Below are 20,344 nucleotides of genomic sequence, written 5' to 3' on the forward strand. Positions count from 1 at the left end.
TGTATCTGTTGACTGCATCTCCAGAATTTTAAAATGTGGCCTTCTCAGAACCAGTAGTAGAGACCAGGCAATGGCACACCAGTAAGCACGTTACAGTGCACCAGGACCCTGATTCAAGCTCCCAGCCCCCATCTATATATAGTGTGGGAAACTTATATAGCAGTGAAGCAGTACTGCAAGTTATCTGTCTCTCTCTTTCTCTCTCCCTCTTTATCTCCCCATTCCTTATCAACTTATCTATCAAATAAATAAATTATAAAATATTAAGCAAGTCTCTAATGGGTCTTCAGAGGCTACCTATCACCTATTATTTTAATATATTTTAAAAGATTTATTTATTGCATGTGAGGGACAAAGTTTTATTGGGGGGATATGAGAGAGAAAGAGACTGAGAGGGAGAGAAGCCAGGCACTGCTCTGGTACACATAGTGCTGGGGCCTGAACTGAACCTCAGGCATGCAAATATGATGCTCTACCAGTTAAGCTATTTCACCAGCCATAAAAGTTATCATTTTAGAACAGGTTAAGACTGTTCACTTGAAAGTGTACCTGTTTTGTCATCACTTCTTGAGTGTTTTATCTACAATCCAAAACTGACTCTTAGAAGGAAATTCTCAACACCTGGACAATAAGTATTTGCTAATAACTAAATCAGCAAATATATGACTGATAAATTAAGGAACAAATGAATAAAAATATCATATTCTATTAATAATAGATAAATGTAATCCAAAAATAAAAATCAGGGGTAAGATTTTATACTCTAAATAAAATCAAGAAATTTTTTAAAAATGTGTATAAACTTGTAAAGTGAATATGTCTCATCCAAAAAAAATGTTTTTAAGAACCAGTAGCAACCAGTAACATCACAGAAATCTAACAACTACATTTTATTAAATGAAGTTCATTTCAGCTTACCTCTTGTGAAGAGACTCCTCTATAACCGAAATCATGTAACTTGTATTCCAGACCATCTAAGTTACCAGATGTTTCTAACAAATATTTGGCCAATATTTTCTTCTGTTCTCTCGAATTTGTGGCCACTGTGATTGGGTACCATGACTGAACAAGAATAGTCTGTAAGAACAAAATCAACCACAAATATTGATACATAAAATACTGGTTTTTCTGAGGAGGAAAAATGCTAGCTTTCCCTGAAGGCTGTTATCTTGGACTTTCTGCTATACATCAAAATATTAATCATTAAAAAAAGTACCAATTATATATTTGAATTGCAGACAGGATGCCTACCATATGTGTTCCAAGTATAGTATGTAGTTAAGGTCTCAAATGTTAATATCAGGAATAAGCACAGTAAGTCCTTAAATAGTAGATAACCTCAAATTACCTTGTTTATATACAAAACCTCAAAGAAGCAAACAATAACTTGAAAGACTAGTGGTAATAAAGGAACAATTAAATTTTTTGTTTTCAATCTGTCAAAATAATTTTATAAAATTATAAAAACCTACTAGAGACAGCCAGAAATTGAGAGGGGAAGGAGAGGTTGAGAGGGAGACAGACAGACAGACACTTGCAGTACAAATAAGCTTTCAAGGCTAAGGAGCTAGCACACTAGTTACACAATAGACTTTATGTCTAAGTTTCAAAGATCTCACTTAGGTTCAATCCCTGACACCACCGCCATAAATCAAAGCTGGATAATGCTCTGGTATAAGAGGAAAAAAAAAAGTTGAAATAAGCTTTTACTGAATACCAGCTAAGTGATCAATAAGTAAATAAATGAGTAAAAAGATTATTTAACCTTGAACTTCTCAAGTAAGTTATCAAAATAGAATGAAAAAAAATTACCATACACAAGGACCTGGAGTCAAGGTGCCCTCTCCCATCTCTACCTACAGGGAGGAAGCTTCATGAGCAGTACTGCAGGTCCCTCCCTCCCTCTCTACTCTCTCAATTTCTGTTTCTATCAACAAGAGGAGAAAAAAGAAAAAAATGGTTGTAGGGAGAAGTAGATTCATAGTGCAGACACCCACCCCCAGTGATAAACAAAACCAAACCTCTAGCATTATATTACTATTGATTAAGTATAGCTGAATCATTGCTAACTCCTAATTGCTCTTCAGCAAGAGATGGAATCTATTTTTGTTTGTTTCTTGACTCTGGGCTGTTCCTATCATATGTTTTTATTTAACTAATGAAATATGGCAGAAGTCTTAATGCTTGACTTTCAAGCTTCTCTTATAAAAAGTTCTGTGCTTTACCTCTCATTCTCTTAGAATTCTTAGATAACCATGCTGTGAATAAGCCCAAGTTATGAAGAAAGCCCTCACCTACCCTCAGATTTACACAATGGGAATGAGGCCTTGTTATAGACTGCACACACTAAATTTAAGCAAGATCAGGACACTATTCAGTCAACCACAGAATCAAAAGAAGTAGTTTTTTTTTGTTAACAGTTTAACAATAAAAAACTGACTAACTCCTAAGCTCTATATTCAATCATCTTTAATCTGTAACTATTCTGCTTTTTAAATGACTTGATTCTATTGCTTAATACCTATCATTATCCTACTTACTGCTACCAGTTATCATTCTAATACTAGAGTTTTAGTCAAGTCATTTAAGCCCTTCAAACACTACAGTAGGGTTCAACAGGGGAAATCACTATAAAGTGAGGTCTCCAATAACCCTGCCTTGCTAGATCAAAAGGTTTATAGTCTGACTGTACCATCCACTTCCATGTTGCAGTCCCCACACAATCCTGTGCCATCACCTCAGCTCTTTTTTTCCCTTATTAAAAGCTAATTTTCTTGCCATTTCATTTCCTAAGCCTGCTACTGATGCAGAATTAATTCTTATTTATTAGTGGTTAACAATGAACTTTTGCTTCCCCAAAGGTACTTTGGTAAGACACATATTACTCTAAATTTCTGTGTCCAGCATTGGGGGTGGGGTGAGGTAAGGGGAGCTATATAGCTGATAATCAATTTTTACTTAATTAAATAAACTACCATATTTTAATTTAGATTGACGTTATATAGTAACCTGAGAAAGATATAGAACATAGTATGAAGAAATGCGGGGGCCAGGTGGTGGTGCACCTGGTTAAGTGCTTACACAACAGTGCACAAGGACCCAGGTTCAAGTCCCTGGTCTTCACCTGCAGGGGGAAAGGGCCACAAGTGGTGAAGCAGGGCTGCAGGTATCGCCCTGTTTCTCTCTCTCTCTCTCTCTCCCCTTCCCCTTTCAATTTCTCTATCCAATAATAAAGAACATTTAAGAAAAAAATCTTTGATTATTAAAAAAAAGTAAAGAAAAATGCTAGTGAAGTTATAAAGGTTGAAGATTGGCCTTACCCCTCAATAAATAGCAGGGAAGGAAAGAAGTAACTATCAGACACAGTGACCCTTCACATCACCATTTCCTTCCCATTGTCTAACAAAATCAGCTTACATTATACTTTAATAATAAAATCACTCCCTTTAACAAAGATCACTTTATCAACAAGAAAAAAAAGAGAGAAAAGAATTGGTTGCAGGGAACAGTGTGTGGATTCATAGTGCAGACACCAACCCCCAGTGATTAGTCTGGTGGCAAACAAAACCAAACCTCTAGCATTCACTGTCGGTGTATATAAGGAAAACAGGCAGTTGGTTTGGGTTAAACTGAAGTTTAGTAAAATAAGCTTTGTTGGAAATTTCAAGAACCGCCTAGTCACCCAAATAAAAAGACTAAAAAAAATTAGATGAAAACTAAGACTAAAGTAAAGAAATCTACCAATTTTATTTAAGTGTTTATATTTCTGTATAAGATAAGGAATAACAGTAAAGGGTGTGGCACAGTAGGAAGGGGATTGGATCTACTACTCTGTTAAGTAGTTCCCTTGCATCTCAAGGTTTAATTTCTCTAAGGACATTTGATTAATATAATTGCTTTTTAAACCATCCCCCCAAATTGTATATTTTTTGGTGTCTTGTAAAGGCCTGGGTGGTGGAGGTGTGTGGAAGCTTTCAGGCTCTGGTGCATGTTTATGGAGGAAGACCAGGAGAGGGTCAGGGGAAGGGAAGCAGTTTGTTTTACAGAAAACTGAGAAATTTTACACATATAGCAGCAACTGTATTTATTGTTTACTGGGGATAAAACTGACTGCTGGGAAATTGTGCTGATGCAGTCACATCTGCCATGTCCCCTCAGGCTACTACTAGTTCCCGCGAGAGTTGGGACATTTTTGAGTTGGGACATTCTCGGAGTGCCTGTTCAGCCATGTTGTGCCCTCAGGGCATTGTCTATATGTGATATTTGGAGTGCTTTGGTTATTCCTCCCCCTTCCCATTCTTGCGAAAGATAATCCTTCTTCCGCACCTCTGTTCTCTTGCCAGCGCTTCACTCCCGTGTTCAGACGCAGGAAAGGTTACTGCATGAGGCGGCCATTTTTGCTACCTCCACGTGGCCCAACCTGCCTCTCTAGCACCCAACTCTGAGGTACCAGCGCAAATAAAGATTTGTGTTTCCTCTTCGCTCCGGAACCCCTCTCTCTCTTCTCCGCAGCCCACACACAACAACAACTGACTCTGCAAATCCCACCTTCTACCAGTTGAGTCATTTTCCTGGTAACCCAAATTTTTCTTTTATTAGCAGCAAATAATATTTCATTTTTGTTGGCTAAATCTAGCCCAATATACACATTGCTTACGCCCCTTATAAATCTGAGACCCCTTTGCAAAATCCCTGGGCTTTCATGTGTTTTACAGTCTGATCTGAGGGTTAGGGAGACAGCATAATGGTAATGCCAAAGACTTGCATGCCTGAGGTTCCACAATCCCAGGTTCAATCTCCAACACCAAATAAGTCAGAGCTGAGCAGTGCTCTGCTGTATCTTTTCTCACTAAAATAAATATTAAAAAAAATCTAATTTGAGGACTAAGATTCAGTACCACTAATGAAACTGATAAAGTGATTCAATAGTTTTAGTGGGCTTCAAAATTCAGTTTATGGTGAATAACAGTACACAGTAAATAATGGTATTAGTAACTCTGAATATATATTTTCTTAGTATATAATTCCCTAACCACCTGTCTTTTACTTTGAAAAAGTCTTAACAGATCTTTTTGAAGTAAAAGGATAGATAATATGGTTAGGCACTCTTATGATTTTATACTATCCTCTTAAAATAAAGTCTTTGCCAGCTCAATAAAATTTACTGTACAAACATGAGTAATAAGACATACTTTATCATTTTTAGTTGACAGTCAATTTAAAGTTTAAAACATAGCAGTAAACTATTTAAAATTTTAATTTTAGTAAAACTCATCTAGTTTAAAATTCCCTGCCAACTTAGTAATTTTCCCCATAATTATAAATTAATCTCAAATTTATAAATTAGTTTAACCAATAAACTGGCCAGATTCAAACCTGGATCGTAAATATGGCAAAGAAGCACACTATCCAACAGAGCTATTTTGCTGGCCCTTAAAGATAAACTTAAATGAAGCTGTTAGGATATCATTTGTGTCAAAGCTCTGAGTATATAAAATCATGATTAACTGGGCATAGATACAAAGAAAGGGATGGAAAATGTGTGCAAGAGAAACAGCACATATTGGGGGCCAGGTGGTAGCACACTTGCTTAAGTGCATACACACACTACAGTACACAAGGACTTGGTGGGTTCAAGTACCTGGTCTCCATCTGCAGGGAGAAAGCTTCATGAATGGTGAAGCTGGGCTGCAGACGTCTGTCTCTCTGTCTCTCTCCCTCTTCATCTCCCCCTCTCAATTTCTCTGTATTCAATAATAAATAAATGAAAAGATTTAAAAGATAATAAAAAATAAAAAAAGAAACAACACATATTATACTCTCCTTTTGGGTGAGAAATCAAATGATTAATAAATCTTGAATATATGATGAAAAGTGTAAAATCCAAGTTCTAAACTAATAAAAATGAAAAAAAAATCATAAAATATGAAATTCATTGAAACTAACTGGAACAGAATATCCACATAATGAAGTTACTAAAAACGTACTGGTGGGGGGCCGGGTGGTGGTGCACCTAGTTGAGCATACATGTTACAATGTGCAAGGACCAAGGAAGGTTCAAGACCCCATTCCTGGCCTGCATAGGGAAAGCTTCACAAGTGATAAAGCAGTGGTGCACGTGTGTGTCTCTCTCCCTCACTATTTTCCCCTTCATTTCACTTCTCTCTGTCATTATTCAATAAATAGGTAGCATTAAAAAAAAGTATCAATGTTGTTTGTCCAACTTCTTTCCAATGGTAGTAAACATTGGATATTGTATATATTGATACAAAACAAGATGAAAGCCATATTAACTTTAGCAGTAAGAACTGTTAATTTCATTTAGATCATCTCAGAACATTAAAGTTAACTGCAAAGAATCATCAAAGATTATTTAGCTGAACTCTGACTAAATAAGTATGGAGACTGAGTCCTGGAAAGATTAACTTGTAGGAAGTTACACAGCTTAGTAACATCATTTTTTCAAGCTAAAGTCTCAGATGAATGGCTTTTACATCTTCAGTTAATGTTAATGAAGGACTACAAACAAAACAAAACAATTCACCTCAATCCAATTTGTAAGCCAGTAACACTCTGGATCCGTGTTTTCCACTGTGAAGAGAACATTTCCTCTGGGAATGACAGAGCCCTCAGGAACAGCTTTTACTTCTATTGGAAGATGTCCATCATATTTCTAGTATGAGACAATAATGAAGTTACTCACTCAACATATGATTTACAGCTGTCAGTTTTAATAAGATTCTTAATATATTACAAAAGCTAAATTGATCATCATAGAAATTGCAATTGTAGACATTATGTTATGATTTAATCAAAATATCTTATTTTCCCTAAAATAAAATTAGTTAAAATGATTAACAATTGAAGTATAGATACCAATTACAAAACTTTTTATTATCAAATTGCTTCTGCTAAGAACATTTATCAGTAGAAGATATATATAATTTCAAAATGATTCCAACTAAAATGTTTTCCCTTACATATGTAGACATATTCCAAAACAATTCCAAGAATACTATTCTTTTCTATGGAGTAAATTTTTATTTACTAAAAGGTAAATAAAGACTTCTAGTAGGTAAATAGACCTAAAAAGGACACCATAAAGTACTTAATCAAGTATTCTCTATTTAGACCTAAATACCCTGACCTATTTCCTATTTCACTTCTTTCAATCACTCTAAGTCTAACCCTTTCAGATAAAGTAGGACTGCAAAAGCTGGATATGGGCAAGAGACTGGCACACTCTAATGATGACCCTTTTGGTCACCACCCCATCATCTGGGGCCCTAGTCAGTGAAATCCTGGGATTCCCAGATAGATAAGATGGGCCTAGACCTCCAACAGATCCCTTTCTCCACCATCACTGGTCATGTCCAACAGGAACAACACCATAAACCCTCCTGTTACCCGCCCGTGAAGCCAGCCTGGATAAAACAACACCCAGTCTAAATCTTTAATAAAAGAAAAGCATTAAAAAATGGTCAACTCTCATAATTTATTTTGTGCCTCTGGATGCCCAAAACTAAGGAGTAGATTAAAACATGCTAGACATGTATAATAAGGAGTAAAATCAACTTCACATATCTGTATCAAATTATTTTAAATATTTAGCAAAGAAAATTTCCCATAGTTACTATGTAGTGATAGACTCATATTATCTACTTAAATAGACCTAAAATTGAAATTTCAGAAAGTAACTATGCCTTTTTTTTTTAAGATTTATTCATTCATTTACTTAGTTGGGAGGAGTAGGGTTGAGAAAGAGAAAACCAGAGCTTCATTCTGGCATATGTGTGCATAAGAATACAACACTTAATCCACTGCACCACCTCCTAGGCTACAATGTGACAGCTTCCTTTTCTCTCCTGGCAGTAAATTCATCCCAGCTCAGAGGAACCATAGACTCTTAAAAGTTATACTGGCATAGCTGGCTTTAGGCTGCTTTGGCTGAGCAGACTTGGTCCCTACTCCCACACCTGCCCCAGAAAGTTTTGTTTGCTTCCCATTGGTTCAGAAATAAATGTAGGTTTATCATAGGTAACCCCATCCTTTACCTCTTAAATTGGTGCTTTCCTGGAATAGGAATCAAATTTACTTTATTTTTATTTTATTTGTTATTTTTTAACTTTATGATCTGTTTATTGTCTTTATATTTTAAGAAATAGGCAACTATGGTAAACTGATTTTGGATTAACTATACCCTTTCTTAAAAGAGTATATTTTCTCTTGTGTATATGCATGCTTGGAACTCAGGAATGAACCCAGGGCCTTGGGTACATGCAATACTAATGCTACACACTCTCCCTGGCCCAACTCTTTCATTCTTTACTTTAGAGAAGAGGCAGGAGAAACACCACAACACTGTTTCACCATCCATGGAGCTCTCCCAGTGATGTCTGTGGTACCCCCAGGATTTGAAACTAGGTTCTCACTCATGAAAGGAATATTCTCTTTCAGTTATCTCCCAACTCCTGGAGTATATTTTCAAAGGATTAAATCACTTTTCTGTTTTAAAAAAAAAAAAAGCAAGTAACTTAAATTATAATTCACTTAAAGCAAAATTCTTACCTACAGATTCTAGATGCTAATGATGTACCAATGAGGAAAAATTCATTGATAACCTTAATTTTTAACAAGAATGTCTAAAATCACTATATTTTGTCGTAGACATGAAATAATTTAATCTCCTATTCAAATTCCTTTGCAAAACATTTTCAAGAGGAAAACCAATCAATCAAAATATAAACATTTTTTTATTTTACCTCAAGAATGTAGTTCCATCCCTTTTCATTGAAGACATCATCTTGGAAGTGCTCTTTGTACACCTCTTTGGCTTCCTGGATCTTTTCTTTGGTTACTACTTTACCTAAAATGATAATGTCTCCTATTTAGGTTTCTAAAGGCACTCCTTTACTAAACTGACATAAAAGTAAATTAATAAGAATTGAAAGGTGAAGTGCTTTATCCAGAATTACCAATACAAATATGAAAGAATGTGCATTTTAAACCACATATTCTAAGCACAAATACCTTTTAAGTATTTAATTAAATGATTTACTTGTTTTTTTTTTTTTGAGAGAGACAAGAAGATATAGAGACCAGATCCCAGTTCTTGTGGTAATGCTGAGGACTGAGCCTGGGACCTCATGCTAATATGCAGATATGCAGAACCAGAGACACTCACTGGGGACAGTGTGTGTGCACCTTGGTGTGCATGCAGCCCAGGTTCAAGCCCCAGCTCCCAGCACCACACAGGTGATACTATAACACCAGAAGATCCAGTGCTGTGATGTTTGTCCCTCTCTATCTGAATGAAGCATTCCACAGCAGTGAACACACATGAGTGAAGTCTCAGCCCTCCAGGAAAAGAGAAAGAAAAGCGGAGGTATAGTAGGAAAAAATTACAGCCATTGTAAAAATTAATTTCTAAGAAGAATCACATTTCTATAACAGAAGTCCCTTGAATAATTACTTTAGCTGTAGAATTGAAGACACAGCCTTTGGTAATTTTGTCTACATAAAGTCACTAGTAAGTACCTTTGCTCCAAGTATTTATGATACTAAGGTTTTCAATAGGACAAATCCAAACTATCTGATCTTAAAACTGTCAAGATTATAGGGAAAGGTTAGTGTGCAGATAAAATAAATTATGAGATTTTTGAGAAATTTAGAGATAAAAATTTCTGAAGTATATAAAAATCCTATAAACTATAATCCTATAAATTATGGAAAATATTCCATAATTACAAAACAGAATATGAACAGACTTTCATGTAAGAAATCACAGTGATTATTTTGGGGGCTATTTTTCATTTGAGATTAATTTGAGAGGACTGTTGTTACAAGTAGTAGTGAAATATAGGCTTCTAAAGTCAAACAGACTGACTAGTGTAAAAATGATCTAATCATAATTCCTATAATTCAAATTGAACTATCCTATTAGCAGCACATCCTTTATTTTGAATAACTAAAGTCTATTAAACAAATCAGATTAGACTAAAATAACTGACATTTCTAAATTGATGCTAAAAAGTAGTGGTTTCAGAAAATCTTTCTCGTATTTAGAACACCAAGTACTCACACCAAATTTTAAAATCTAATACATTCAAATGAAGACTTTATAAACTCTCAAAAGAAACCTCATAGTAGTTACTTTATCAAAAATTACTTCAAATAGCAGAATTTAATGATGCAGGAGAAAGGTAAGTAAGAATTTTATAAAAGCAGTGTTTTAAATATACTACCAAAAAAAAAAAGAGGTGGGTACCTTTTAAGTATTTATTAAGAATGTACTGCAACCCATAAAATACTGTTTCCTCATATTTCACCTTCCTGATTTTGGAGTTCTCTATCTTCTTTTCCCGGCATTCAAAATAGGAATAAACTTTGCTAGTGTTGGGTGGATACTGTTTGTAGTGAGTAACCTATATGAAAACAACAACAACAAAACTGAGTCAGAAACAACAGAAGAGTAGAATATGAACCCCAACAAGAAGCATTTGAAATACTTTATTTATCTGCAAAGTCAGGATCCTGCCAATGTTCAACTACACCATTTGAGAGTTGATTTCTTTTTCTCGTCTTTTTTATTTCTGATAGGTAAAGACTGGAATACTGGAGCTTCTCAACCTCAACAGGGCCACTGACAAAGCACAAGTTCTACCTGGTGAGCTATCTTTTGGCTCTTGAAATAATTTAAAGCCACAGAAACTAAGCTCCTAATTTACAACTAATCAGCTTTTTCCTGGCTATAAAGAATAAAAAATAAAAAATGATAAAACAAGTATCATATACATCAAAACAATTTTAGTACTGTTGTACCTTAGATTCAAAACCAAAGAACAAGGTTGGAGAAATGGATTAGTAGTTGTGCAAAAGGACTTTTTAGTATCCGAGCCTCCAAAGTCCCAGGTTCAGTCTCCTGCATCATCAAGATAAGCCAGAGCTATGCAGATACTCTAGTAAAATAAGTAATTTTTTAAAAGGACAGTATGTATTTATAAAACATATTTTAATTCTACTTCTTCATCTCTACAATGAAGTGCTGAGAATTATCCATCTTAACTGTCACAGTGATACTATGAAAACCTGGATGAAAAACAAAGGGGTGTGTGGGTGGGGGACCCAGGACCTGGGTTCTTGTTTGGGTCCTTGTGCTTAGTACTTTGTGTGCACCACTACCCAACCCACTAAAAACAACATTCTCTACACAAAGTAATCTAGGAGGTGAATCTTTATATTAGTATGTAATCTGATAGTTTAAATCAGAGTTGTAACTCTAATTTAGGCACAGTTTGTATCTACTACAATAAGTGGGAAGGTCCCATCAAAATCTAGAAGTACATATCAGTTGTTTTTTGTTTGTTTAGGTTAGGTTAGAACTTAGTGACCCACTGTAAGCTCAAGACTTAAGTAGCTTCTAAGTAAAAAAGCTAACAGAGTTCAGCACAATAAAATCTGTTAAGTCAATTCACTAACATGCACAAAGAATATATATATGTGTGTATATACATATATATATATATGAATTATACAAATGATTACTATTTCTTTTCTTTTTAAATTGTCACTAGCGTGGTTGCTGGGGCTCAGTGCTAGCAGTACCAATCCACAACTCCCACTTTTTCTTCTTTTCCTTTCTATTTTATCTGATAGGACAGAGAGAAATTGAGAGAGGGGAAATAGAGAGAAAGACAGACACCTGCATATCTGTTTAACCACTTATTAAGTGTCACCCCCTGCAGGGAGCAGGGGTACTTGCACACGGTAATATATGCACTCGACTGGGCACACCAATGCCCAGCTCCCAGTGACTACTATTTCAACTACTTAAACTACCACTACCTAAAAATATACCCAATATGTATGTAAAACTAAGAATGTCATTTACAAAGAAATGGATTTCAACTCAATTAATTCAGAATATCTAGTTGGGTAGGAAAAGGTTATCCACAATGAAGTAAAATTTGAATAAAGTTTTGGATTATACTGTACAAGTTTATAAAAGTCATATTCATAGCTATGACTCTAACAAGCTAATAGAAACATCTTTAGAGTTCAGATACTTAATGATATATCTTTAAGAATTTACTTAAATCAGATTTAAAAATAACAAAATCAAACTGGTTATTTTTATCTTCTGAGCAGAACAACACCCATAAGTCAAATGGAAATGTGTCTAAAAGACTTACTCCTATCTTGGTCCAAAAGTATGCTAAAGACTTTCTACCATATAAATTAAGTTCTAGTTTTCTATGATAATCAAGTATGTTGGTAGCCTGAAAGCTTTATTTTGACTTTATACAATATAACAGTTGTAAGAATCCAGAATACCTTACTGAACATAAATGCCAATAAAAACATAAAAATTGTCAGGGTTGCTTAATTAGAAACTATGAAGAATGGCTTCTAGGACCTTTGGGAGAGGGCAGATGATGGCACAACTGGTTGAACACATGTTACTATGCTTAAGACCCCAACTCAAATCCCCAGTTCCCACTTACAGGGGGTGGGGAGCTTCGAGTGGTGAAGCAGTGCTGCAGGTGTCATACTCTCTCCCTTTCGATCTTTTCTCAACTTATTTCTATCCAAAAAAACCCAATAATAATAAATAACTACATTAAAAACACATATGTGGGAAAGAACATAGCATATGGGAATATGTAGCTTTATAAAATAAAACTCAATTTCACAGATATGTGACTGACTTAATGTAAAGATAAGTTTGGTACAAAGTTAGCTAAGTACAACAGCTAAGAGGTATGAGAAAGTAAGTTTGGATCACTAAATGAATCTTTAATTTTCATTGTTGCTGTAGGAGAGTGTTCACTGCTCTGGACTGACTTTCACACACACACACACACACACACACACACACACACGCACGCACGCACGCACGCACGCACGCCCCACTGAAGCTTCCCTTCGATGCATTTGGAGGTGGGCATGAACCTGGGCTGTGTTCATTACAGGCAAGTACACCACTTGAGCTATTTAACCGGCTCTATACATTCAATAAATCCTTTATAAGAACAAAATCTATTTTTCTGAGTTTCCCTAATTTTTTCCTAAGGCTGATCTTTTCTCTTGCTATGGAATTACATGACCAAATTGCAACACTACTAGTTTAATTTTCTAGTTATGTTTATGAAATAATAATGGGTCTACTAAGTAGCTCACTAGAGTAGTGTACTGCCTTGCCACATGTGTGACCCAGGTTCAGGTCAGACCCTCACAGCACTGAAGGAAGTTTAGGTGCTGTGGTCTCTTTCTCTCTGCCTTTTAACCTCTGTCTCTAAAGAAAGAAAAGAAATGGGCCAAGAGTAGATAGCATAATGGTTATGCAAACAGACTCTCATGCCTGAGGCTCCAAAGTCCCAGGTTCAATCCCCCACACCAACATAAGCCAGAGCTGAACAGTGCTCTGGTTAAAAAAAAGAAGAAGAAATAAAGTTAAAAAAAAAAAAAAAAAAGAAAAGAAAGAAAGACAAATCCATGTGCATATAAGATGTCATATCCAAGGTCAGGAAAAGTTGTGATTCTACATAACATCTAAATGCAATTAACTGGTACAGCTGCTCCCTTGGAAGACTGTATGGACAATCCTTAAATAACAATGGAATTACCTCATGACCCAGAAACACCACCTTTAGGCATTTATGCAGTAGATGCTCAAGCACTAATTAGAAGGGACACAGGCACTGCTCTCTTCACAGCTGCATTATTTACAACAGCCAAAGAATGAAAGCAGCCTAAATCCCCATCATCAGATGAGTGACATATATTCTATGTGCTACTACTCTGCAATAAAAAAAAAAATAATATTGGGTCCTTTGGGACAAAATGGATGGAACTGAAGGTAATGATGCTTAGTAAAATAAGTAAAGAGATGAAAGACATCTAACAGATAGTTTCACTCATATGTGGATCTAGAAATCTGATATACATGAACTTGCCCCCCCACCACCAAAAAAAAAAAAAATCCAAACAAAATACAAGAAAGCAAACTGTAAGACTTCTGAGAACTATGGTGGTGATCTTTGGAAGGTGAGAGGGTGGGGATACAGAACTTTGTTGCTGCATGTGGTGTGGTATGTAATTTTACAATCTTGTAACCAACTATTATAACAAATATATATATATTTTAAATAATGCAATTAAAAGATCTTCTCAGCTTTCCATTGACTCAGACTCTCTCTTCAAATCAGATGTACTTTGAAACCACAAAAAATTATAACTGATACTCTTTTCAATTTTTTTTTTTAAAGATTCTCAAGCCCTGGAAGTATTTACACTGCCCTAGAAAATACTTTACTGATATCTGCCTTTTGAAGCAACAGCTTTAAACATGCAGCTTCTGGGTATGTTATTTTGGAGAGAGAAGAAATTGTACATTGAGCTACATTCATAATATTGCTCCTTCCTCTAAACTTTATTCCTGACAACTTTTTGAGCCACATCTTCAAAAGTGATTTCAACTCAGAAAAACCAGTTTTTAGTATTTTTATCTTGTAAGATATTATACAATTACTACTGACCTCAACTAATCTTCCTATGAAATATACACGACTTGTATATAAGTTCTTAAAAATGCTGCCCATCTTTCCCGTTATATATAATATTACTGGAAAAAAAAACTGCACCTAAAAACATTGGTAGTTCCTTGTGTATAAAATATAGCAGTACTCTACTACTCACAAGGTTCATTCAGGCTACCATGGAACAATACGTAAGTATCCATTTAGAAGCATTTTTAAAAAGAAGGGAGTCCGGTGGTAGCACAGCGGGTTAAGCGCACGTGGTGCGAAACGCAAGGACTGGAGTAAGGATCCCGGTTGGAACCCCTGGCTCCCCACCTGCAGGGAAGGCGGTGAAGCAGGTCTGCAGGTGTCTATCTCTCCCCCTCTTTCTCCGTTTTTCTCTGTCCTATCTAACAACGATGACATCAATAACAACAATAATAATGACAACAATAGAACAAGTGGAACAAAAAGGAAAATAAATATTTAATAAAAAAAAAGAACAGAGTCTTAAAAACAGATTATGAAAAACAGATCAATTCAGAAAAGACAATGAACAACCAATACCCTAGCAGAACTAACTTATCTGTATGATGGTTCTCATCCATTCCTAAATCTTTTCCTCCAAAAAGGTTCAAAGTTCTAAGAGTTGTTATTCTGACACCAATAAAGCAGTCTTTTTTCTTTTCTTTCTTCTTTTTTAACTGGATAAAGATAGCCAGAAATTGAGAAGAATGGATAGATAGGGAGGGAGACAGGGAGACAGAGATACACCTACAGCCCTGCTTCACCACTCGTGAAACTTTCCCTCTGCAGGTGGGACCAGGGGCTGAAACCTGGGTTCCTGTGCACTGTAACACGTACACTCAACCAGGTGCGCCACCACCCAGTCCCAGCAGTCTTTTTTCATAGATGTCTTAAGTATTGAATCCCTGTATTTCATCTACACAGCTTTTTATAACTTCTCTAAAGTCAACTTTCACCCACCCTTTATAAGAGATTTTTTTGGTCACCTTTAAAATACCTAAGAGAGGGGACCAGGTGGTGGCGCACCTGGTTAAGCACTCACGTTACAGTGCACAAGGACCTGGGTTCAAGTCCCTGGTCCCCACCTGCAGGGGGGAAAGCTTCATAAGTAGTGAAGCAGGGCTGCAGGTGTCTCTCTGTCTTTCTCCCTCTCTATCTCCCCCTTCCCTCTCTATTTCTGTCTCTATCCAATAATAAATATAGAAAATAATAAAAAAATAAAATATCTAATAGGTTTCCAATATTTACTAAATGAATTAATGAAACTGATATGTTCTACGTAACTAGTTTATAAAATGCCTTTTGAAAAGCAACCCACACTGGATAGCCTAGTTCATAGTTAATGTGATGTAATTTAAGGTGTGAATTTATTAGGGATTACTTTGTGTGCTATGCTTTTTTTTTTTTTCCAACAACAACCCAACTGACAACTTAGTTCATTTTCTGCTATAGGTAAAACTCTGTAGTTTGCTCCACATAGAAGGGTGAGAAAGAACATAGCAGGAAGCACCTTTCAGTGATCCAGTTGGAAACTGATCAAAAAAATGTTTGGGTGGGTGAGTAGGTCCGGAAGGGGCCAGCATGATGATGGCTGCACGGCTGAAAACTTGCCCGAGCAGCAGAAGGCCTCGGATTTGATCTCCAGCACCATGTATGATGGATCAGTGCTTGCTTGTCCCTTCATTACTCTCATAAAAGTTAACTTTAAAAAAAAACCTGTCCTTTCCTCTAATAGTTTCTGAATACTTTGTAAGAACTGCAATATCCAAAGCAAGTACAAATGCACCTTTCTTTAGTTTGCCTAACTCAACAGAAATACAGCCCAAGGGCTAGGGAAATAGCCTAATGGTTATACAAAAAGACTTTCTTGTTCAAGAGGCTCTGATGCCCAGGTTCACCACCAGAAGCCACAGCTGAGCAAAGCAGAGATGGGGGTGTGGGAGTGGGAGGAGTGTGTGCATCTAACTTTCTCATTAAAATAAATAAGATGTTAAAAATATATATATAGCCCAGTAGAGTAATCGTAAGTCACTTTGAAAATATAAATGATTAATAATTAAGGTAGGTAAAGTGTTGTTATTATTTATAACAAGAATGCTTCAGTGGGTGAAAACAACCACATGATTTTCTAAGTTCCCTCATAGAAATGAGTATTTATTTCAATGTTCCTCCTTTGGTCCAAATAGTCCTGAGTGCTCTTGAGAGCAAATGTAAAAACAACCCCCCCCTACAATGTCAGGTGCTTGTAGACTGTTTAGAAAACCAATCGTTTTTTTTTCAGCCATAAAAAAATAATAGTAAAAATAAAAAAGCAATACTCTGCCTCTTTCCAGCAATACACCTGAAATCATTAGTTCCCTACTTTAACTGACCAGTAGTTTTTAAGTAAAGAGGACCTGCTGTGTGATGTATATTCTAAATAAAAATTCCATTACTTTTACTCTGTGATCGTTGTTTTTTTTCATTTTCATCATCTAAGAAGATAAAAAGGGGGTGAGGGAGAAAGCATAATAATTATGCAAACACTCTCATGCCTGAGTCTTCAAAGTTCCTGGTTCAATCCCCTTCACCACAATAAGCTAGAGCTGAGCAGTACTCTGGTTAAAAAAAAAAAAATTAAAAGAGACTATAGGTAGTAATGACCACTGTAATTTGGAAGAAACGAAGCTTACAGATTAAAATGTGTATGTGGACTACTAAAACCTCTGGGAATTTGGGGAGTGGAAATGAAAAATCTTACTAAGATGACACCTTTAAAAAGGTTTAATATGGGGGTTGGGCTACAGCTCAGTGGGTTAAACGCACATGGCACAAAGTGCAAGGACAGGCGTTAAGTATCCTGCGGGTTCAAGCCCCTGGCTCCCCCGTAGAGGGGTCGCTTCGCGAGTGGTGAAGCAGGTCTGCAGGTGTCTATCTTTCTCTCCCCCTGTCTTCCCATCCTCTCGATTTCTCTCTGTCCTGTCCAACAACAGCAGCTATAACAACAAGGGGAACAAAAATGGGGAAAAAATGGCCTCCAGGAGCAGTGGATTTGAAGTACAGGCACGGAGCCCCAGCGATAACGCGGGAGGCCCCCCCCAAAAAAAAGCCATATTAGAAGGGTTACAAAATAATTAATAAGTCAGTAAAGAGATGCAAATTCTCAAAGTACAATTAACCAGGGAGATCAGGCAACTTTAGAACAATTCACTTATAATTAACAGTATCACAGAAAACTAACCTTAAAGTAATTTAAACACATTATGTAAAATAGCCAGAGGAACTAAAAACTAAAGGAATTTAAACTCTGCTTTGCTTTTTAAGTTAGACTCACCAACCTGTTTGCATTTCTCATTTGCACGCCCACTATAAGTTATTACCAAAAAAAAAATTATTCTAACCCACTTAGTTAAAAAATTCTACAAAGCTATGTGTGAAACCTTCTAAAATCACTACTGAAGATACTCGAAGCACTGACCGAACTAAAAGAACACAAGGAAAAAGGTTTTAGAGCCAGGTAAACAATTCTTGTAGCACCATGATCTTGTAAAAGTATCGAATTCTACTTCAAAATTCCACTTGAGACCATTTGCTAAAGAAACATGGTTGTACTTGAATAACCCATCTAAATTACCACAGGTAGAATCTTAAGCCGACTGAGAAGAACTGGGCAAAATAAAACTTCAGTAAAACAGGATTCTACAAAAGTTTCTCTAAGTATTTAAAGAAAGGAGGGGCCAGGCGGTGGCGCACCTGGTTAAGTGCACACACTACAGTACACAAGGATGCGGGTTCAAGCCCCCTGGTCCCCACCTGCAAGGGAAAGCTTCAGCAGTGGGGAAGGAGGGCTGCAGGTGTCTCTGTCTCTCTCCTACTCCTCTCAATTTCTGTCTCTATCCAATAATAAACAAATGAAATGAAAAAAGGGAAGCCCCCCTTTAAAAAAAAAAAGGAAAAAGCAATAAATCACAACAAAAGCTGCCAAAAGAGAGAGCACTGTGCATTGTCACTGTATTTTAAACTACCATGCTGCTCAGATTAAAAACAACAACAACACACAAAATTTATTCTGCACAACTGTTGGTGCTGTGACATTTTACCTTTTTGAGTGTCTGGGCTATCAAAGTTTAGCAGGATGTAGTACGGTTTGCTCCGTGTAAGTTAGAAACAAGGGGAAAGAACAGTTGCCACATTCTGCCCTGATCATCCCCCTTACTGACTGTGTGGGTCTCACATAACATCAGCGGGTCAGCTACTCAAGTCAAACGTCCAGGGAGTTCTCTCTGGTTATCCAGAGTTAAATGAACAGTCCATTGAATTCTTGAGTCGTTTCACTTTCCTTTTCGTAGAAATTCTCTAGTGGCCCTTATGGGCTAAGGGCAAATCGCCCTTTGCAACTGGGGAATAAAGAGCACGAGTGATCACCGGGAGCGCACGAGTTTGGGACCGAGCCCAGTGGAGCGAGGGAAGGGGACGGGCAGTCAGCACGGCGACAGCCCAGCAGCCGAGTGTCCCCCGCGCCCCGGCCCCGCCAGGACCCGACCCTCCGCCGTCCTCGCCTGGGAACTACCTGCCCTGCCCGAGGCGCGCACACGCGACTCAGCTCGGCTAGGGAAGTCCCACTTAGCCCTCGCTCCCTGCCTCAATCGCCGAGCCCCAGGGCCCGTTACCTAAGTGGCCCGCTCCTCCGGCCAGCTTTTGCCCAGGCCGACCGCGGGCCAAGAGGCCGCCCGCCCGGCCACCCGCACAGGGCAGGCGGAGCCGCTCCAACCACGCAGCCACCGCGCCGGCCCGCGCGCCCAGTCTCCCCGGCGGGCACCCGGCTGGCGCTCAGGCCGCCTCAGCCCCTCGCCGCGCCCCCCTACCGCGCACCCCTCCAGGCCCCGCCTCCCGCCGTCCATCCCTCCGTCTCTCCACCTCCTCCCACTGCGGTGCCGGCTTCACCTGCCCCATCCCGCCGCCGCGTCCGCGCCTTCCTCGCGCCACGACCCCGGAGCGGCCGCCCGTCGCCCCGCAGCCCCGCGCCGTCCCCGTCGCCTCTCCCTTCCGTCACCTGCCCCCCGGCCCGCGCCTCGAGCAGAATTCTACCTTGTAGGAGTCGGTGGCCAGGAGGATGTTGAACTCGGCTTCTGCCGCAGCGTTCATCTCGGGCCGGAGTGTGGGGGCCGCGCGCCGCGGACTCCCCGGCGCGGCTGCGAGGAAGGAGAAAAATGGGCTTCGCCGCGCTCCGTTGCTTAAGTCACCGCACGGTCGGAGGAGGGGGGGGCAAAAGAGGAGCACGGATGGGGGGGAGGAGGGGCCAGAGGAGGGCGGGCCGGCAGCCGTGACGCGGCGAGGGTGGCGGCGGCGGAGGCTACTGCGCTCGTAGTCTGGATGGATTCTCGGGCGGCCTGCTCACCTCTGCTCGTGTTCCCGCCCCCGCCTCTACTCCTCCTCCTCCTCCAAGGGGGCGCGAGGGGCGGGGCGCGGCCGCGCGTGCGCAGCGCATTTGGGGGCGGGGTTGGGAGGGGAGGACGTGAGGCACGCGCTCTCTGCGGAGACGCCCACCCCGGGCAGCCCCAGCTCGTGACCCGGGCGCCCGCCTCGGTTTCATTTCCCCGCCCGGTGGGGCGGGGCGGGGGCAAGGATGGGACGGAGGGGGCGTGGCCTGAGGGGGCGTTCCCAGTCTCGTTACTCCCGCGAGGAGGCGGTTCGCCCGCCCCGCCGGCACCTTCCAGTCCTACCCAGTCCCAGCTTCCAGAAGTCACGCCACCCTACTGGGGCCGAGCAGCCTTCTTCTCGCTGGGCTCCCTTCAAGCAGTGGCTCACCTTTGTCTGTG

General features: G+C 38.9%; 1 protein-coding gene across 1 annotated transcript in view; it reads right to left on the minus strand.

Annotated features, from left to right (window-relative positions):
- Nucleotides 1-19,982, minus strand: part of NAMPT (nicotinamide phosphoribosyltransferase) — a 37,038-nt gene extending 17,056 nt beyond the window's left edge. The window contains exons 1-5 of the mRNA XM_007526968.3: nt 19,614-19,982; nt 10,268-10,424; nt 8,763-8,866; nt 6,545-6,673; nt 919-1,077 (exon numbers count right to left, since the gene is read on the minus strand). Coding sequence (XP_007527030.1) covers nt 919-1,077; nt 6,545-6,673; nt 8,763-8,866; nt 10,268-10,424; nt 19,614-19,670 — 606 coding nt within the window. The 5' untranslated portion in view covers nt 19,671-19,982. The remainder of the gene's footprint in view (nt 1-918; nt 1,078-6,544; nt 6,674-8,762; nt 8,867-10,267; nt 10,425-19,613) is intronic.
- Nucleotides 19,983-20,344: the final 362 nt, after the last annotated feature.

The sequence above is a fragment of the Erinaceus europaeus genome, chromosome 8 (assembly GCF_950295315.1).
Source record: "Erinaceus europaeus chromosome 8, mEriEur2.1, whole genome shotgun sequence".
Taxonomy (NCBI): Eukaryota; Metazoa; Chordata; class Mammalia; order Eulipotyphla; family Erinaceidae; genus Erinaceus; species Erinaceus europaeus.